Source organism: Mus musculus, chromosome 4 (genome assembly GCF_000001635.26).
Source record: "Mus musculus strain C57BL/6J chromosome 4, GRCm38.p6 C57BL/6J".
Classification (NCBI taxonomy): Eukaryota; Metazoa; Chordata; class Mammalia; order Rodentia; family Muridae; genus Mus; species Mus musculus.
In genome coordinates, this window is record NC_000070.6 from 96,535,293 (window position 1) to 96,556,685 (window position 21,393).

The window sequence follows — 21,393 nt, forward strand, 5'->3', positions numbered from 1 at the left end:
AAATATCAAAATTATTCAAATAAATGTTAGAAATGTTTTGTATATATAAAGTTTCTTATAGTAGTCAAGAATTGGATTTGAAATATATTTGAAACAGTATACATTAGCTTTACAAGCCCTACCCTTCAAAGATATGCAAAGAAAAATGTTTACCTGACTAATCATTGTTGTCTCCAAATACATAACCTCGTCCAGTAACCTCAGCATCTCCTGAAATCTACTGTCATGGTAGTCAAAGCGCTCCCCAAAGGTGACAGAGCAAATGATATTGGAAACTGCATTGTTGATACTGAAGTGAGGGTTGAAAGGTTTTCCTGGATAGGGGGAGAGGGAGAAATGAGTCCCACAAAGTTATTAATTTGTTTCTATTTTCCATAATAAATCAACTTCATATGACAGAGAAATAAACATTCCAGAAATACACATGTAAGAGGCCCTGGTCAGAGCACACCAAGTGGTGTCTTACATGCACCAAATACTCTGCTAATGCCTGGGAAGTCAGATTTATTACCAGGCCTTAGGTACGATACTGGGCTTATTAACTCGTTTCGGGTCTTAGCTGCTGAACAACTGGGCTGGGAACATGGCTAGATGCTCATTGTTCTATCCTCAGTGCCCAGACCTAGTGAAGGGCAAGGAATATCACTTAGATAGGTAAGTATTTAGTAAGAATAAACTCGATGGGTGAACCTGAGAGACTCACCTTCCTCCTCTCTTATGGCTTCCACTAGGTGGGAGGCCTCCTCCTGCATGCGCTCCTCTAAGCTCTTCTTTCCCAGTCCAAAGTTCCTCAGTGTCATCAGGGCAAACCTTCTTTGCTCCTTCCATATTTGGCCACTGGAGAAGATCAATCCTGAAAGGAAGAGATTCAGCATTATGATATTATGGTCTAAAAGTACCTTGTGAATTATTTGTTGAACACATTTGTGAAGGAAAAAAAGAGGGCCAATGTGGGACTTCATTGCTGTCTAGACAGAAATTTAGAAAACAAGAGTCATGATGACTAACATGGTCTGAAGATCTGCAACATCACACACCAATATTTCTTAAATATTATGTAATGCATTTTTCTTTAAAACTCTGAATGCTTATTACCACCAAGAACAGGTCCATTCTAATTGCTGCAAGAGAAAATGAAGAATACATATCAATTACACTTTTTAAGGGAAAACAGCTGTTTGCCAACCTGGTTCATCTCTCCTGGTTCCAATGTAGACAGAAAGGTCTACAAAGTTCTGTTACCCTGAATAACAGGAATTAAATAAAGGATAAGTCAAGACACATAAATCAAAGAAATAAGAAAGGCATTTTAAGTGGGGAGGGTCTTGGTAAAACAACAAGCTTTAAAAGATGAAAACAATGACCCAGTAAGGTCAGAAGCACGTGTACTTCACATAGGAAAAAAAAAAGGAGGCAAACATTCTAGTGTGCTCAGCATTTACCAAGTATTTCGTGGAACATGCAATGCCATACTCAAGTCTATTTGTAACTTTCAGAAAAAATTGTGAATATTTTAAACACAAGACTTGGTCTCTCTTCTCCCTACACATCCAAAATGGAACACTTTCAGCATGCAGAAATGCTCACTCAGCAACTCAGAGATGTCCTTCATGAAAATCTTTCCCAGTGACACCTGGCATTCTGCAATTCCAGATTTCCTTCCTAACTCTTTGGGTCAAATTTCCCACAAATTTTGGTGTCTTGTTTTCTTCTATCAACTCTTGAAATATTGGAGTTGTTCAAGACTGCTCCACATCTCTTTTTGATGCATATTCTATTTTTAGGAAATCTCATCATATCTACCATTTAAATGTCCTCTGCTGACACTCATATAAAGTGTCCATTCCACAGACATGCACGTGACTACTTGATTTTGGCAGTTACAAGCATTTAGATTCAGCACATCAGTGATAGAAATTATTATGCATTCCTGAAAGTCCCAACAGAAGCTAGCGCTGCCAACTCCTTATCATCTCTCCTTGTTCCTCCTTGCATGTGCTGTTCCCACAGGAGCCACTCTTCTGGTAATTCCCCTGAGATCCTTGATCTTCTGCCATCTACATACATCATCAGGTCATGTAGTTTCTTTCTTGAATAATTTGGTCCATGTGTCTACAATGCCACCATCAGTGAATAATAAAATTTCTTTACTTCTGAACTTATTTTTCAAAATCCCATCTTTTCTAACCTACAGTAACAATTTCATGCCATCTTCCATTTGATAACTGACAACGTAAATGATCCTCAGAGTGTGCAGTATGTGATCTTGTCTGCTCAACACCACTCTTGCTGTTCACATGAAAACAAATATCTAGGCTCTTCCTAGCCAAATGTATGAGTTTGTTTCTCCTTAATTATGCCATTTAGATACTATGCTTACAACACTGGACATCTTCACAGTTTCTCAAGGCCCTAGTCCTCCTTGTTATTTCAGGGATATTCTGACTCTGTTAGCTGTTTTTCCATGTTATTAAATGAGTGTCCTTACTTATAGAAGTTTTACCTGAATCTCAGTATATCTTAGAAGCTACTATTGAATGGCAGCTCCCCTTAACATTGCAGACATATGTGATTTAAATAGCTAACTACACCAGGGTTTTTCATTTTGTGGAGTGCATGTTATATAAAGATACAGATTTTCATCTATTATATTCTCTATTAATAATGTATGCCCAGCTCTGTGCTTCTCATAGCAGAAAACATAGTGAATGATAAACAATTAGTGGTTGATTGTCTCAGAAAAATTATGAAATGTTTAAAACTATGGTAGGTTAATGCACATGAAGTTCTGCTTCCAATTTTATATCATGTAACTTGATTTAATAATGATATTGATACCATTTTAATCTAACACTCTCTGGAAGGATAGAGGTCCCTGTGTGGCATGGCTTAATAACAGAGTGTAAGAAGCTTTAAACAATATGAACAGCAGGAGGAGAAAGGTTACTCACACTCATTTTTCTAGGACAGAGGGTTGGCACAGAGTAGGGGAAATAAGAGAACAGTGTGTCTGTCTGTGGCAGGATGTATGATTACTTCTTACCAACACATTTAGAGTTCGTTTTTGAAAGACATGTGGATTCTTTCAATTTATATTAGAGATGACACTGTTAAATCCTTTAATGGAAGCTTCCATTGTTCATAGCATGTTCTTATTTATAATAGTCAGATGCTGGAAAGAACCCAGATGTCCTTCTACAGAGGAATGGATACAGACAAATGTGGTACATTTACAAAATGGAGTACTACTCAGCTATTACAAACAACGATTTCATGAAATTCATCATCATTATCATCCTTAGTAAGGTAATTCAGTCACAAAAGAACACACAGTATTCACTCACTGATAAGTGGGTATTAGTCTAAAAGCTTGGAATACCTGAGATACAACTCACAGACCACATGAAGTTCAAGAGGAAAGATGACCAAAGTGTTGATGCTTCAGTCCTTCTTAGAAGGGAGAATGGAATACTCAAGGGAAGAAATACAAAGATAAAGTATGGAGCAGAGACTGTAGGAAAGGTCATCCAGAGACTGCCCCACCTGGGGATCCATCTCATATACAGACACCAAACCCAGACACTATTGCAGATGCCAAGAAGTGCTTGCCAACAGGAACCTGATATAGCTGTCTCCTGAGAGACTCTTCCAAATACAGAGCTTGAATGCTTGCACCAAACCATTGGACTGAGCACAGGGTCCACAGTGGAGGAATTTGAAAAAGACTGAAGGAGCTGAAGGGGTTTGCAACCCCATAGGAATAACCACAATATCAACCAACCAGAACCCCCAGAGCTCTCAGGGACTAAACCACCAACCAAAGATTACACATGGAGGGACCCATGGCTCCAGCCACATATGTAGCAAAGGTTGGCCTTGTCATGGATCAATAGGAGGAAAGGCCCTTGGTCCTGTGAAGGCTCCATGCTTCAGTGTAGGGAAATGCCAGGGCAGGGAGATGGGAGTGGGTGGGGGGAATATCCTCATAGAAGCAGGGGAGGGGAGGATAGGTTATGGGTTTTCCGGAGGGAAAATTTGAAAAGGAAATGACATTTGAAATGTAAATAAATAAAATATTGGGTTCCGGGACTCCGCCGAGAGTATTCTGCACAGGTGAGAGTGTGGAGTACAGAAGCTAACAGCTTCTGGGACAGATGGGAGCCACAGAGCTTCTGAGGCAGCCCCCTTTTCAGGCCTCAGACACCGGGATGCCTTCCCAGCCAGAGGATAGGTGTCTGCCTGGCCCGGGGGGCTTTGCCTGAGAATCGGCTGCAGACATCTTGGTTCCGGGACTCCCCTGAGAGTATTCTGCACAGGTGAGAGTGTGGACTACAGAAGCTAACAGCTTCTGGGACAGGTCCTGTTTTGGGCCTTCATCTTTGGCCAGCAGGGAGGTCTGAATGCCAGATATCTGTTCACTTTCCCTGTAAGGGGAGAGCTTGCCTGTAGAGAGTGCTCTGACCACTGAAACTCAGAGGAGAGAGCTAGTCTCCGAGGTCTGCTGATAGAGGCTAACAGAAACACGAGAGGAACAATCTCTAACCAGAGACAACTAAATCAACTAACTCCAGAAATTACCAGATGGCGAAAGGTAAATGTAAGAATCATACTAACAGAAACCAAGACCACTCACCATCATCAGAACCCAGCACTCCCACCTCGCCCAGTCCAGGGCACCCCAACACACCCAAAAAGCTAGACCCAGATTTAAAAGCATATCTCATGATGATGGTAGAGGACATCAAGAAGGACTTTAATAACTCACTCAAGGAAATACAGGAGAACACTGCTAAACAGGTAGAAGACCTTAAAGAGGAAGCACAAAAATCCCTTAAAGAATTGCAGGAAAACATGACCAAACAAGTGATGGAATTGAATAAAACCATCCAAGACCTAAAAAGGGAAGTAGACACCATAAAGAAAACCCAAAGTGAGGCAACGCTGGAGATAGAAACTCTAGGAAAGAAATCTGGAACCATAGATGCAAGCATCAGCAACAAAATACAAGAGATAAAAGAGAGAATCTCAGGTGCAGAAGATTCCATACAGAACATCGGTACAACAATCAAAGAAAATGGAAAATGCAAAAAGATCCTAATTCAAAACATCCAGAAAATCCAGGACACAATGAGAAGACCAAACCTACGGATAATAGGAGTAGATGAGAATGAAGATTTTTCAACTCAAAGGGCCAGCAAATATCTCCAACAAAATTATAGAAGAAAACTTCCCAAACCTAAAGAAAGAGATACCCATGAACACACAAGAAGCCTACAGAACTCCAAATAGACTGGACCAGAAAAGAAATTCCTCCTGACACATAATAACCAGAACAACAAATGCACTAAATAAAGATAGAATATTAAAAGCAGTAAGGGAAAAAGGTCAAGTAACATATAAAGGCAGGCCTATCATAATTACACCAGATTTTTCACCAGAGACTATGAAAGCCAGAAGAGCCTGGACAGATGTTATACAGACACTAAGAGAAAACAAAGGGCCAACCCAGGTTACTATACCCAGCCAAATTTCAATTACCTTAGATGGAGAAACAAAAGTATTCCACGACAGAACCAAATTCACACATTGTCTTTCCAAGAATCCAACCCTTCAAAGGATAGTAACGGAAAAAAAAACAATACAAGGACAGAAACCACGCCCTAGAAAAGCAAGAAAGTAATCCCTCAACAAACCTAAAAGAAGACAGCCACAAGAACTGAATGCCAACTTTAACAACAAAAATAATAGGATGCAACAATTACTTTTCCTTAATATCTCTTAATAATCAATGGACTGAACTCCCCAATAAAAAGGCATAGACTAACAGACTGCTTACACAAACAGGAGCCAACATTTTGCTGCTTACAGGAAACCCATCTCAGGGGAAAAGATAGACACTATCTCAGAATGAAAGGTTGGAAAACAATTTTCCAAGCAAATGGTCTGAAGAAACAAGCTGGAGTAGTCATTCTGATATCTAATAAAATCGTCTTCCAACCCAAAGTCAACAAAAAAGACAAGGAGGGGCACTTCATACTCATCAAAGGTAAAATCTTCCAAGAGGAACTCTCAATTCTGAATACCTATGCTCCAAATACAAGGGCAGCCACATTCATTAAAGACACTTTAGTAAAGCTCAAAGCACACATTGCACCTCACATAACAATAGTGGGAGACTTCAACATACTACTTTCACCAATGGACAGATCATGGAAACAGAAACTAAGCAGGGACACAGTGAAAGTAACAGGAGTTATGAAACAAATGGATCTAACAGATATCTACTATACATTTTATCCTAAAACAAAAGGATATACCTTCTTCTCAGCACCTCATGGTATCTTCTCCAAAATTGACTACATAATTGGTCACAAAACAAGTCTCAACATATACGAAAATATTGAAATTATCCCATTCATCCTATCAGATCACCATGGACTAAGGCTGATCTTCAATAACAAAATAAATAATAGAAAGTCAATATTCACATGGAAACTGAACAACATTCTTCTCAATGATACCTTGGTCAAGGAAGGAATAAAGAAAGAAATTAAGGACTTTTTAGAATTTAATGTAAATGAAAGCACAACATACCCAAACCTATGGGACACAATGAAAGCATTTCTAAGAGGGAAACTCATAGCTCTGAGTGCCTCCAAAAAGAAACTAGAGAGAGCACATTAGCAGCTTGACAACACACCTAAAAGTTCTAGAACAAAAGGAAGAAAATTCACCCAAGAGGAGTAGATAGCAGGAAATAATCAAACTCAGGGGCGAAATCAACCAAGTGGAAACAAGAAGACCTATTCAAAGAATCGACCAAATGAGGAGCTGGTTCTTTAAGAAAATCAGCAAGATAGATAAACCCTTAGTCAGACTCACTAGAGAGCACAAGGAAAGCATCCTAATTAACAAAATCAGAAATGAAAAGGGAGACATAACAACAGATCCTGAAGAAATCCAAAACACCATCAGATCCTTCTACAAAAGGCTATATCAACAAAACTGTAGAACCTGAATGAAATGGACAAGTTTCTAGACAGATACCAGGTTACAAAGTTAAATAAAGATCAGGTTAATGATCTAAACAGTCTTATATCCCCTAAAGAAATAGAAACGTTCATTAATAGTCTACCAAGCAAAAGAAAAAAAAAAAAGAAAAAAAAAAAAAAAAAAAACAGGACCAGATGGGTTTAGTGCAGAGTTCTATCAGACCTTCAAAGAAGATCTAATTCCAGTTCTTCACAAACTGTTCCACAAAATAGAAACAGAAGGTACTCTACCCAAATCATTCTATGAAACCACAATTACTCTGATACCTAAATCACAAAAAGACCCAACAAAGATAAAGAACTTCAGACCAATTTCCCTTATGAATATCGATGCAAAAATCCTCAATAAGGTTCTCGCTAATCGAATCCAAGAACATCAAAACAATCATCCATCCTGACCAAGTAAGTTTCATCCCAGGGATGCAGGGATGGTTCAATATAGGGAAATCCATCAACGTAATCCAGTATATGAACAAACTCAAGGACAAAAACACATGATCATCTCGTTAGATGCAGAGAAACCATTTGACAAAATCCAACACCCATTCATGATAAAAGTCTTGGAAAGATCAGTAATTCAAGGCCCATACCTAAACATGATAAAAGCAATCCACAGCAAACCAGTAGCCAACATCAAAGTAAATGGTGAGAAGCTTGAAGCAATCCCACTAAAATCAGGGACTATACAAGGCTGCCTACTTTCTCCCTACCTATTCAACATTGTACTTGAAGTCCTAACCAGAGCAATTTGACAACAAAAGGAGATCAAGTGGATACAAATTGGAAAGGAATAAATCAAAATATCATTTTTTGCAGATGATATGATAGTATATATAAGTGACCGGAAAAATGCCAACAGAGAATTCCTAAGCCTGATAAACAGCTTCAATGAAGTAGCTGGATATTAAATTAACTCAAACAAGTCAATGGCCTTTCTGTACACAAAGGATACACAAGCTGAGAAAGAAATGAGGGAAACAACACCCTTCTCAATAGTCATAAATAATATAAAATACCTTGGCATGACTCTAACTAAGGAAGTGAAAGATCTGTATTTTAAGAACTTCAAGTCTCCGAAGAAAGAAATTAAAGATCTCAGAAGATGGAAAGATCTCCCATGCTCATGGATTGGCAGGATCAATATAGTAAAAATGGCTATCTTGCCAAAAGCAATCTACAGATTCAATGCAATCCCCATCAAAATTCCAACTCAATTCTTCAAAGAATTAGAAAGGGCCATCTGCAAATTCATTTGGAATAACAACAAACCTAGGATAGCAAAAATTCTCCTCAAGGATAAAAGAACCTATGGTGGAATCACCATGCCTGAACTAAAGTTGTACTACAGAGCAATTGTGATAAAAAAGCATAGTACTGGTATAGGACAGACAAGTAGACCAATGGAATAGAATTGAAGACCCAGAAATAAACCCACACACCTATGGTCACTTGATCTTTGACAAAAGAGCAAAAACCATCCAGTGGAAAAAAGACAGCATTTTCAACAAATGGTGCTGGCATTACTATCTGTTATCATGTAGAAGAATGCAAATTGATCCATTCCTATCTCCTTGTACTAAGGTCAAACCTAAGTGGATCAAGGAACTCCACATAAAACCAGAGACATTGAAACTTATAGAGAAGAAAGTGGGGAAAAGCCTAGAGATATGGGCACAGGGGAAAAATTCCTGATTAGAACAGCAATGGCTCATGCTGTAAGATCGTGAATCGACAAATGGGGCCTCATAAAATTGCAAAGCTTCTGCAAGGCAAAAGACACTGTCAATAAGACACAAAGGCCACCAACAGATTGGGAAAGGATCTTTACCTATCCTAAATCAGATAGGGCACTAATATCCAATATATATAAAGAACTCAAGAAGGTGGACTCCAGAAAATCAAATAACCCCATTAAAAATGGGGCTCAGAGCTAAACAAAGAATTCTCACCTGAGTAATTCTGAATGGCTGAGAAGCACCTGAAAAAATGTTCAACATCCTTAATTATCAGGGAAATGCAAATCAAAACAACCTTGAAATTCCACCTCACACCAGTCAGAATGGCTAAGATCAAAAATTCAGGTGACAGCAGATGCTGGCAAGGATGTGGGAAAGAGGAACACTCCTCCATTGTTGGTTGGATTGCAAGCTTGTACAACCACTCTGGAAATCAGTCTTGCGGTTCCTCAGAAAATTAGACATAGTACTACCAGAGCATCCCACAATACCTCTCCTGGGCATATATCCAGAAGATGTTCCAACCGGTAAGAATGACACGTGCTCCACTATGTTCATAGCAGCCTTATTTATAATAGGCAGAAGCTGGAAAGAACCCAGATGCCCCTCAATAGAGGAATGGATACAGAAAATGTGGTACTTTTACACAATGGAGTACTACTCAGCTATTAAAAAGAATGAATTCATGAAATTACTAGGCAAATGGATGGACCTGGAGGGCATCATCATGTGAGGTAACCCAATTGCAAAAGAACTGGCACAATATGTACTCACTGATAAGTGGACATTAGCCCAGAAATTTAGAATACCCAAGATATAAGATCCAATTTGCTAAACGCATGAAACTAAAGAAGAACGAAGACCAAAGTGTGGACACTTTGCCCCTTCTTAGAATTGGAAACAATCATCCATGGAATGAGTTACAGAGACAAAGTTTGGAACAGAGACGAAAGGATGGACCATCTAGAGCTTGCCATAACCAGGGATCCATCCCATAATCAGCCTCCAAATGCTGACACCATTGCATACACTAGGAAGATTTTGCTGAAAGGACCCTGATATAGCTGTCTCTTGTGAGACTATGCTGGGGCCTAGCAAACACAGAAGTGGATGCTCACAGTCAGCTATTGGATGGATCACAGGGCCCCCAAAGGAGGAGCTAGAAAAAGTACCCTAGGAGCTAAAGGGAACTGCAACCCTCTAGGTGGAACAGCAATATGAACTAACCAGTAACCCCCCCAACCCCCTGGAGCTTGTGTCTCTAGGTGCATATGTATCAGAAGTTGGCCTAGCCGGCCATCAGTGGAAAGAGAGGCCCTTTGGTCATGCAAACTTTATATGCCTCAGTACAGGGGAACGCCAGGGCCAAGAAGTGGGAGTGGGTGGGTAGGGGAGTGAGTGCGGGAGCTTGTGGGGGACTTTTGGGATATCATTGGAAATGCATATGAAATAAATACCGTATATATATATAATAAAAAAAGAAATGTAACCTCACACTTCCTAAAAGATGGCAATTCAAGATAGGTTTGGTTTATGGGATTGTTGGAACAGGCCTCTATAATGCACCATAAACATTGTAACACACTTTGTGTTGCTCAATAAACTTATATAAACTTACCATTTTTATTAGATATACGTTCTTGCATAACACTTAGAGGACGATTCATAATGTTTTGTTCCATTTGAGTAAGTGCTTCTTTGATTAAGGGCAGTCCAGTTATGACCACTGAAGTTATGTCACCAAGATTCAGGCTAAAAATATTCCCATATTTCTTCACCAACTGAAAAATACATCAATAGTTATAGTTAAGCGTGCATGCGTCTGTGTATCCAGGATGTAAGGCAAGTGTGAAGCTAATTTGATTCATGTTGAGAGGTTTCTGTGAGGGCTGTGTATATGTCACTTGTGACATATGCTCTTTTCCAATTTCAGATCCCCATTATGGATGAATAAGATATCATTCCACCCCCACCCTCCTCAAAAGCTTCTCTGGTTAAAGAGACTGACACTATGAAGAGAGCCTTGTTTTATTTCTGGCGTCTAGTCACCCACTGCATCCCTGAGAAGTGAATGGACTCTGTGTTCACAGGCTCAGGGATAAAAGTGCATGGCAAAATCTAGGACAAGAACCCACCAGTCCCAGAGAGCCACACCCACTGAGTGGGTGCTCAGTATGCTTTGTGTTTTATTTCATTTTTTATAACTGTTTTACTATAGTCAGAATTTTCTTCATCTTACTAAATAGGAAAAGGAGTTGTAAATGAAGCAATACAGTCAAGAAAGAGGTTTTTGCCTGGTGGAGTTACTCTACCAAGTGTTACATAATATTTATGGGAAAAATGGCTTTTGGGTGTTCATAAGACTTGGAGTTTACTGTCAGTTAAAAAGTGGGTACCAGGCATGAGTGTGTGGGTGAGGGAGTTTGGAGGAAGGAGAAGAGGTAGCTGCAGACAATGAGAACATCCACAAGGATGCAGGACATAACAGGTTTGTGCAAAGCTGGAAGCATGTATAATCAGTTTTAAAGATCCTTCCACTTGTGCATTTATAAGTCAGCCCTGTGTTGACCCTCCCCTACTTTAGATCATCCTGGGTGTTATCAGTAGTACCAAACTGAATTCAATTATTCTAGGTATTTGTGGTCCTCTGTCCTTCCTCTGCTTATCTTCATTTACTTACATCTTATCACATCAATCACTAAGCCTTGGACCTTTGTAAACCATGTCAAAGAAAATGTAATGATTTTGTCTCACTATTGGATCTTACAACATATTAAAGATAATGACTTAGACTCAGTGCTTCTGTTGTTCTTTATTCCGAGTCCTTGACAACTTCATTAAGTCTTAGAACTATTTGGTTCATAAGGCAGAGCCAGCAAGTGTGTATCTTTTCTTTTGAAAGATACCAGACTTAGGTACGTACAATGAAAAGGAATTGACTTTGCCTTGATAAATGTGATGAGAGCTTTTATGGCACATAAGAATTTATTGACTAATTTTCAATATCAACAAAGAAGTTATCTGGCTTAAGTGTATCCTAACTAAAAATGTGAACCACATGGATTCTGTACTTCTACCAATGGTATTCAGCATCTGAGACCAAGTATTGGGTGAGTATCTTTTTTCCATCTTTACCAGCTCTCTGCCCATGTATGTGTCTATTTCAACCAAAGTTCATCAGTAAGTTTTAAGTAAGTTTTATCTTATAATGTACCAAGTGAAAATGGGTAAGTCCTGACCTTTACAATGCTCAAATTTGTCATGCCTGTCAGTCAATTCATCTATGTGTACTTAATTACCCAGAAGACTTTTGGGCATACATCATAAGGCAGCCACAGCCAGTTTTACTGCACATTCAGTACATCATGTGAAGATTAAAACAAGCTATTTTTTAAGGTGCTTCTAAAGGGTAAAATAAGAGGTAAACATTGAAAATAATAATAGGAACACAAACAACAACGAATTGAAATAAGAGACATAAAATTTAACAAAAGAAATAAGATATATCAAGCTTAATACTAGAAGTAAGTCTCCACATGGATTATGGAAGAACAAAGTGAGGCTGAACTAAAATAGAAGCTAAGGATTAGTGAGAAAATGAGCCATGAATACAAATGACTCACCTCTATTGAAGTCCTTACTGAACAACAGAAAAGGAACACCCAAGAAGCAAAAAGAAAAACAGCCACAATTCCTTCTTCCCTTAGTGGAGGATGAGAAGGTCTGCTAGTATGAATTCTTAGAGCTCTGTGTAATAAGCTGTGGGCATGTGTTTGTGTGTGTGCATGTGTGTGTGCAGACGCAGACGCGCACACATTTGTGTGTGTGTGTGTGTGTGTGTGTGTGTGTTTGTGTGTGTGCATCTGTGTATCTGTGTGTGTGCCATAGGTCAACCTCAGGTTTCATATTCAAGAGCTGCCCACTTTGTTATTTGATTATTTCGTGAGCACTGAGTAGGCAAGGCTGGCTAGCTGGTGAGTTCAGGAGTTTGGCTGTCTTCTCCTTGACCCTGAATTTATAAAGACAAGCTACTATACCTCACTCTTATAGATTCTGGGGACTAAACACATAATCTCGGTCCTACATGGTGAACACTTTGCCAGTGGAATGCCTGCCCTTTCTTGTGATCTTTAAGGTTATTGTACTTTTTAAAGTCACTTGTTTGCATCTTTTAAATATTTTTTAATGAGTATGTGATACTCATTTTTCCATTGATATGGAGAAACTGCCTACTAATTCAGAAAACTTTAATAAACAGTGGAACTACAACTTTATTTTCATTATGATCAAGTGTAGAAATGCAGATGAACAAGTATATGAAATTATTTCTGAGTGGGTAAGTGTTTTAAGTGTGTGGCAGTGAATACGTTCATGGTCTGGTGACTATCTCATTTGCAAAATTGTGTTTTTAAGTGTTTATTTCAATATGCACATGCCGTACTTTGTTTTCTGTTGCTGTGATAAAACACTGACTAAAATCAGTTTGTGAAGAAAAGGTTTAGTCTTATAAGAGATATTCCATCCTCAAGTGAAGGAATGACATCATCTCAGTGGCTGGTGCCTCCTATAGTAAATAGCAAGCAAGAGCATGTGCCCGCACACCCATCTGATGGAGATAATTCCTGAACAAACGAGGTTTTCTTTCTCCCATGTAATGCATACATTTTGTCAAATTGACAAAAACTAAGCAATGAAGGATTTATTACTTTTATGTTGAAAATCATTTTTATTCAATAAATAAACATGAAATAAATCTATGGAAATATTAGTAACAGTGATTATTAGACTTTATAGACCACAGTGTCCTTGAAATTTTCAGACTATATATCTGATCTTAAGTATAACACCATGCACATGCATTCATTTATGCACAATTGTGTAAATTCCTTTGAGGTCATTAATTCCTCTTCAGAGTAACAGTCTCATTGATCATCTTCTGAGATAGGCTGATGGTGTAGAAAAATATTCAACACACAGCCTAAGATGACATCTACTATAATCCTGCTAGAAATTGAAAGGGAGATGAAGACATTTCCTTTCTTAGAGGAAATGGTGTTTTAGCCAAGTTGTAAATGGTGAGGATGTAAATAAAACATTTACAGTATAAAGGTCCAAATACTCATATTGTGGCTCAGGCAGTAGAGATACATAGACTGGAGACTGAATATGTGTAGGGATATAGAAGAAAAGCCTTATTAGAGCATACTAGCTAAAAGTCAGGACCAGGTGATAAGGAATCCCAATCCTTTCACTTCAACTAGTTCACAGTCCTACTCAGCATGCAAGTCAAAGGAGGTCAATGAATTATTAAATGAAGTAAAGCTAGAAATTGCTTGGGAGGACCAGGAGCAGGGGCACTCTCCTTGATGAAATATCTGCTAAGATCAATCCCACGAAAAGTAATGTTCCTGGGGATTCCTTAGGTCAAAAACTTTAACCACCAAAAGTCACAAGTGAACACCCTTCATTTCCATCAAGAAGTGTGAATGGGTCTGTGACACAGAGGTGGCACAATAGTACTCAAGACATTGGACTAAGAGACATCTGACCTCTTTCTATCTCAATTATGCTTCTTGCTATGTGTTTGATTTAGGAGAAAATATGAAAACACACCCATAAATGGATAAAAACATAACTGGACTGGGAAGACTCCCCCCCCCCTTTATTACATCACAAGCCATTGTTGGGACACCAGACACATCAGTTAAGTTCTCTAGTCACATTTAATTCTGTAGCAAAACAAGCAAGTAAACTCAGATAAGATCAGATAAAAGCATGATTTTGTACTCTTGCAAATCATGGCAGCATCTGACAGAGGTGAAACTCAAACCAAAGTTTATTTTCTTTAAACAAAAGCCAAAAGAAGTATAGCCAACAAGATAAAGTCCTCTTATCATTTTGCCTTTGTGTCCTATAGTGGAACACCAAAAGGTGAGACTTTAACCCTATAAGAGGTTGTCATTGCAGCATTCCTGGATACAACATTGCTAGTCTTACCTATGTGGGGTAGCTTAATTGTGATTTTCACAGTTGAAGTTCTATAAGGAAAATCCCCAGTGGAGTCTGGGACAGAACTCTGATTTCCATTCTGTTCTTACATTAATACTAATATCGCTTCCTCATGAAATAAATATGGGCAAATCTCTGACCTCTATTCCCCTTCAGTGAAGTATGCCTGCTTTATTAGGATAGTATCATGTGGTCTGTGACTCTCTTTCTTTACACAAAGCTACATTGATTAGACTGTGATGTACCCCAGGGAAAGTAGGAAACACAAATGGGGTTGATCAAATTCATAATACAGAGGCTTGTCAGCTAAATTTACAAGTGAACAACCCTTCACAAAAGTGAGTATTCATATCCTCAGCAGACTACCTCTGTGAATAAAATATTTATCCAGTGTACAGCAAAAATGTGACACACTGCACAAAATGTTCACAATCCAGTCTAAAACAACTTGCCTTACCAAAAACCAAGACAATCTCAGCTTTATAGATATAGCACAGATATTTATCTTATAGGAGAGTGAAATATTTCAAAGTGCTATTATCCACATGGTAGGAATTTTTAAGAGAGAAATGAAAGTCACATAGACAAATCACCTTAGGCATGTGAATACGAATCCACAGAGACAGAAGCAGCAAACACAGGGCTTATATGGGTTTGTACCAGGTCCTCTGCATATATACTACAGCTTTTAAATACTTTTATGGTGCTCCTAAGTGTGAGAATAAGTGGGCCTCTGATTCTTGGGCTTACTCTCAGGACTTTTTTCCTCCTACTGGGTTGCTGTGTCAAACTTTGATGTAAGTTCTGCTTTATCTTACTATATTTTATCTGTCATGTTTGTTTATCTCTTAGAGGGCTGTTTTTTTGTTTTGTTTTGTTTTGTTTTGTTGTTTTGTTTTGTTTTTTCCAAATGAGATACAGAGAAAGTGGATCTGGAGGCAAGTGGAGTGGGGGAAGAGCTAGAAAGATTGAAGTGGGTGAAACCTTTGATAAGGATATATTGTATGAGACAAAGTATTTTCAATAAAAAAATTAAAGATACAGAGAGGAAGCAAAGGGAACTGTGAGCACAAGAAGCTCCTGGGTTCTAAGTGCAGATCTGTGCAGGAGAGATCAGCAGTGAAGTGATGTGAGAACAAACACTGGCAGGGCAGAGGTGAGAAGCAGGTGAACCCTTCGTAGCACAGAAAACATAGCTATGGAAAACAGCAAGAGCCAGCAGCAGAGATATTACAGCTGTGCCTGGGTCCAGCTGTCTGCCAAAGGCAGGAAAGAGAAAGGGTAGATGAGAACATTACTGAACAATTATAGAAACTTCCTAGTATAACAAACCACAAATGTGCCATGAAGAACCCAACAGTGCAAAGCCTCAAGTGAAGCAAAACCACCAATATGAGCAGGAAAGCTACAATCCCAGAGAAATCTATCGAAAGCAGAGAGAAATTAGCTTAGTACTTCTGGAGAAACTAGAAAGGTGAGAATGAAGTGGGGGGGGGGGACATTAGAAACATAAGTGCAACAGAGAGTCATCTAGCGTTATACACTCGGGAGAAAGACAGTGTGGTCAGAAGAAAGACAGAGCTACTGGAGGATGAGTAAGGGCCAGAGACAACAGGCTTTTATGCCTTTGAGTTCCAGCTGCACAGGACACTGAAGAGCAAGTTAGAGTCTAATGTGGTTCTCAGTGTGTGTGAAGACAACATCTGAGACAGCAGTAGCATAGAGGGGAGACAGAGATCTTCTATGCTTGTGGTCACTTTGTTTCCTGTGGAAAATGGTGATAGCAAAATCTCATCAGCTTCCCCTGCCTATTGCATAGCACAGAGCTGTGGCTGGAAGAATGATAAAAGAGATTTAAGAAAGACTGAAGGAGCTGAGGAGGTTTGGAACCTCATGCGGGGAGCAATAGCATCAACCAGCTAATTGTCCTGAAGCTCCCAGGAACTGGACCACCAAGCAAAAAATACACATGGAGCTACCCATGGCTCCTGCTGCATAGGTGGCAGAAGATGGCCTTGTTGGATATCAATGGGAGGATCGACCCTTGGTCTTGAGGGTGTTCAATGCCCCATTGTAGGGGAATGCCAAGGCTGGAATGCAGGAGTGAGTAGGTGGTTGGGGGAGCACCTTCATAGAGGCAGGGGGAGGGGGATAAGATAGGAGGTTTCTGGAGAGTAAACCTGGAAAGGGGGTAACATTTGAAATGTAAATAAAGAAAATATCCAATAAAAGAGAAAGAAAAAGAAAGACTGAATGGGTATAAAAATGCAACTACTCAGAAAGTGTCCAAAAAACACACAGGGAAGGAAAAAGAGAAAAATAAATAGGTTAAAGTAAATATGAAAAAAATATGGGTGTATGCCTTTAAATAGTAACAATCAGAAAGAGTCAGACATCACTAGTAGTGGGAAGTGACAGGGATAATCAAACATGGCTGGAGTATTAACTATCTAAGCAGAGAAAATAACTATAGATAAAGAGAAATATTATGTGGGAAGATGGTCATATACCGAAAGGACACTATTTCAGTCTTTCATGCACACTATGTGCACATAACAGTCTTTCCAATTCAAGCAGGAGAGCTTCCAGAATGGAGTGGAAAAACATGCAGACTTCCTGTGGAGCTGGAGACACCTTTCCCAGGGGTTGAAAAAGTTAGTAGGTGAACATTCAGCAAGGACTTACAGGACAAACAAAGATCAATAAGAAAACTGATTACTTGTAGAAAACTCCAATCAAGAGAAAAACACATTTTGTTTTCTTTACAAGCGCTTTAACAAACTAAGATGAGGTACCACTTCTGTACCCATTTCTGAAATTGAAAGGGATTATTTATCTAGATTTATTATCATTCCGTTAATATGCCATGGTTTAAAGACTTAAAATCACATACAGGGAGTTCTCTGACCCTAACAGAATAACAATGAGAGCAAAGCCCTTCATACAAGAGTAAATAAAAATCTCCAACTATTTGAAAATCGAACAGCTTATATCTTAAAGGAGGACTCACACAGGTTCTGAGTTCTGGATATCAGGTTGTGATCACCAGTCTTTGAACCTGGTCTTCTGTTCTAGTCTCAGTAAGTCCCCTGTTCCTGTAGCTCAGGATTAAGTCAGGACAGACAAAGCAAGACACCCGCACCCCTTCCTACCGGCTGGATTGAGAGGTGGGGCTGCCCAAAGTCCAACTGGAATATGTTGCCCACGAAAGGCAGACCCCAAGGCCCTGGGGGATAGTTCTTGGGGCGCCGGTTTTTGAAGTAATCAGCCAGAAGCAGGAAGGTGACTGCAGCCACCAACAGAGTCCTGGGATGGAGCGCTGCCCAGATCGTGGCTAACAAGGAGCCGGTAGCAGCGAGCATGGCTAGGACTGCAGCTGGTTCGTCTGAGGAATGAAGGTCTGAGCTGCGGCAAGTCCCAGGTGCTAACAACAAGGGCACCCTTCTAAAACCGGTCCCCTCAGTCCCTCCCTATCCCTTTCTGTCCACTCCCCTTTGCTCCTCTGGTTTCCTCCCTGGAGCTGGGCTCTCGCAGGAAGTGACAAAGCTTCTGAGAGTAGTTTCCAATCTGCTGGAACCGGAGAACAGGAGAACCCCTGATCACGTGCACAGAGCTCTTCTCTCCGCCCCTTAGAGCTTTTACCCATTCCTTCCCAAACTTCCCTCCCATGCCCTGCCATGCTTTGCTCTGCCCTGCAGATGCCCAGACTGCTTCTATAGTGGCTAGGTCCTTGGCACTGAGTTCCCACAAGAACATGTAGAAAATACAGTTTTAAAAGGCACCAGTAGATAGTAAAAAGTGAAACCAGGAAATCTCAAGGGGTCCCCACCCTAGAAAAATTATTACAGGCAACTAAAGGCTACTGAAAGGGAGATTTAGTCTTCCCCAGACAGGAGCCTTCTGTTTTTCAATACTAAGTGTCCAGCCCTGAACCCATATACATTTATATTCATGTGATATATATGTATATATAATCAATTAAAGAGGCCATCAATTTGAGAGGAAGTAAGTGGGGAGACAAGGGCAGGATTGGAGGGAAGAAAGGGAAGAGGGTGAAAGGGTGTAATTATATTGTAATAAAAATTTAAAATAATAATTGAGCAGGGAGTGGTGGCACACACCTTTAATCCCAGCACTCTGTAGGCAGAGGGATGCAAATCTCTGTTAGTTCAAGGCCAACCTGGTTTACATAATGAGTTTCAGGACAGGTAGAACTACTTAGTGAGACACTGTCACAAAAAACTCCAGCAGCAGCAGCAGCAGCAGCAGCAGCAGCAGCAGCAGCAGCAGCAGCAGCAACAACAACAACACTAATAGTAATACTAAAAGGCAGTCTAAGATAGATTGTTTTTCAGTCAATAAGTCTTTCCCTCTGAGGAGACAATTGTGGTGGTAAGGTTTGTGATTTGCATGAACCCCAGAAAGCATCACGGACATCTGGGAGCCTGTTCTATAAGCAAACTTTCCCAGTGACTGCAATGTACCTGAGAAACCAAGCTAATCCTAGTAACAGAGTGGCAGGCAACATCGTCACCTCCTTGCAACAGATCACTTTGTTTTAACAGAGCTGTGCTTCGTGCGCCCAGGAATGTTTAATGAACACTTGTTGGAAAAACACTTTTGTCCTGATCATTGTTATTACTATTTTTATTATTGTGGTTCTGGGGACTTAACTTAGAGACCTATAACAGGGCTATTTATTGTAAAAGTAACTGTTTGTTTGTTTGTTTGTTTGTTTGTTTGTTTTTTCAAGACAGGGTTTCTCTGTGTACCCTGGCTGTCCTGGAACTCACTCTGTTGACCAGGCTGGCCTCGAACTTAGAAATCTGCCTGCCTCTGCCTCCCAAGTGCTGGGATTAAAGGCATGTGCCACCACAGCCTGGCATAAAAGTAACTTGTTTGCCAGATTTAATTGTCATCTTGCAGGCTTACTGCTGAACAAATTCACACTTTCTACCTCATTCTTTTTGTTGTAATGTTTTCTTTTATTTTTGCTTGGGAAATTCCTCCTATATTTATAAACAAACAGGCATGTAAAATCACAGTAAATGACAGAATTCATTCATTTTATCTAACTCAGAAAAAATATATCTTCTCAGAAAATTGGTTTGCAATGCATTTTGCATCAAGTACCACACTGTCTTCATACAGCTAAATTTTGTTGAAAGGAATAGAGAAGCTGGAAGCTTAAGTGGTGAGGCACTTTGTAAGTATGATACATAAATTTGGGTGTTTACAAACACATTTTTAAATAAGGAAATATTCAACATCTTTTTTCAAGCATATGCTTATTGCTATTTATGTGGCAATAAGTGTCTTCAAGTATGTACAGAACCTAACTTTTGGCAACATAATATTCTTAAATAATTTTTCATATAATTTTTAAGTCAGGAATGTCCGTGAGACTAGTGCTAAGCCTCACATACCAGTTACTGGGTTTAATCACCTGAGTGTTGTATGTCACCCTTATGGGGAGAAATGAAGAAATACCTCTTCTCTCCAAAAAGTATACCAAACGTCTTAGTATGTTACTACATTTGTTGGAAATGTAACTGCACTAAAATCTCTTGTAAGGAATATAAATTGCTTATCAAATATACGACCATCAATAATAAGGTATATTGGGCTTCCCAGAATGTTACTCTAGACTCCTCACTGCTTCTAAACTCTGCCTGGCTGTTTCACCTCAGCTGTTCTGGCCCAAGCTCCTTTCTAAATGACTGACTGAAAATGGCTCTGGCTGAATTTCTCTGATTGGCCTCATACTAACTATGGCAATGTTTTAATGTTACTGCTGCTTGCCCCCTCCCCACATTCTCCCATTCTCCCATTCTCCCATTCTTCCATTCTCCTATTCTCCCATTCTCTCATTTTCCCATTCTCCCATTCTTCCATTCTCCCATTCTTCCATTCTTCCATTCTGTCTCTCCCTCACCCTCCCCCCCTCTATGTGTGTGTGTGTGTGTGTGTGTGTGTGTGTGTGTGTGTGTGTGTGTATGTGTGAATACGTGTGCACGCATTGCTCTCTTAGGCTCTAAAGTGGCCTCTCTTTCCTGGCTGTTCTTATAAGAATTGGGTGTAACCTTTCTCCGACTCATTCTGTCAAATCTTTCTCTGACTCATTACTTGTCTGACCCTCAATTAGGAGTTATTTTCAAACTTGACTGCTTCCTCCTACAAACTAACTTTACCTTCATTGTTTGTATTCTAGCCAGAATAAAGATGTGTCATTCCAGCCAGATCACACACCCTAGAAGTTCTTTGGATGGAATCCCTTGCCAGAGTAACTGTGTGTTTAGATTAAATTTCCCTACAATGTATGAATGTATGTATGTATGTATGTATGTATGTATGTATGTATGTATCTATCTATCTATCTATCTATCTATCTATCTATCAATTTAATTTATTTATGTATTTATGTGCTCAATGTAAGTATAACTTTTCTTCCCCTGATGTAATTGTTGTCTCATCAGCTTACTGCCTCAGTCTGCTAACCTAGACCTAGTCCTGGAAGCTTCTAGTCTCTACACAATCTAATCTAGGCATAGAATCTTTTCTGTGTTCTTGTTTCTTGCTGGCTGAACAACTCAGTT

The 21,393-nt window shown here is 39.5% G+C and overlaps 1 protein-coding gene across 5 annotated transcripts in view; it reads right to left on the reverse strand.

Moving 5' to 3' along the window:
• Cyp2j6 (cytochrome P450, family 2, subfamily j, polypeptide 6) overlaps positions 1-21,393 on the reverse strand; it is a 48,168-nt gene that overhangs the window by 19,155 nt on the left and 7,620 nt on the right. For 2 of the 5 annotated variants that reach the window (XM_011240424.2, XM_006502722.4), the window contains 3 exons: positions 10,407-10,569; positions 704-853; positions 154-314 (listed from right to left, as the gene is read on the reverse strand). In XM_011240424.2, coding sequence (XP_011238726.1) covers positions 154-314; positions 704-853; positions 10,407-10,569 — 474 coding nt within the window. Of the gene's footprint in view, positions 1-153; positions 315-703; positions 854-10,406; positions 10,570-17,807; positions 19,488-21,393 lie in introns of those variants that run through there. The other 3 variants (NM_010008.4, XM_006502721.4, XM_030253163.1) reach the window with 3 other exon arrangements.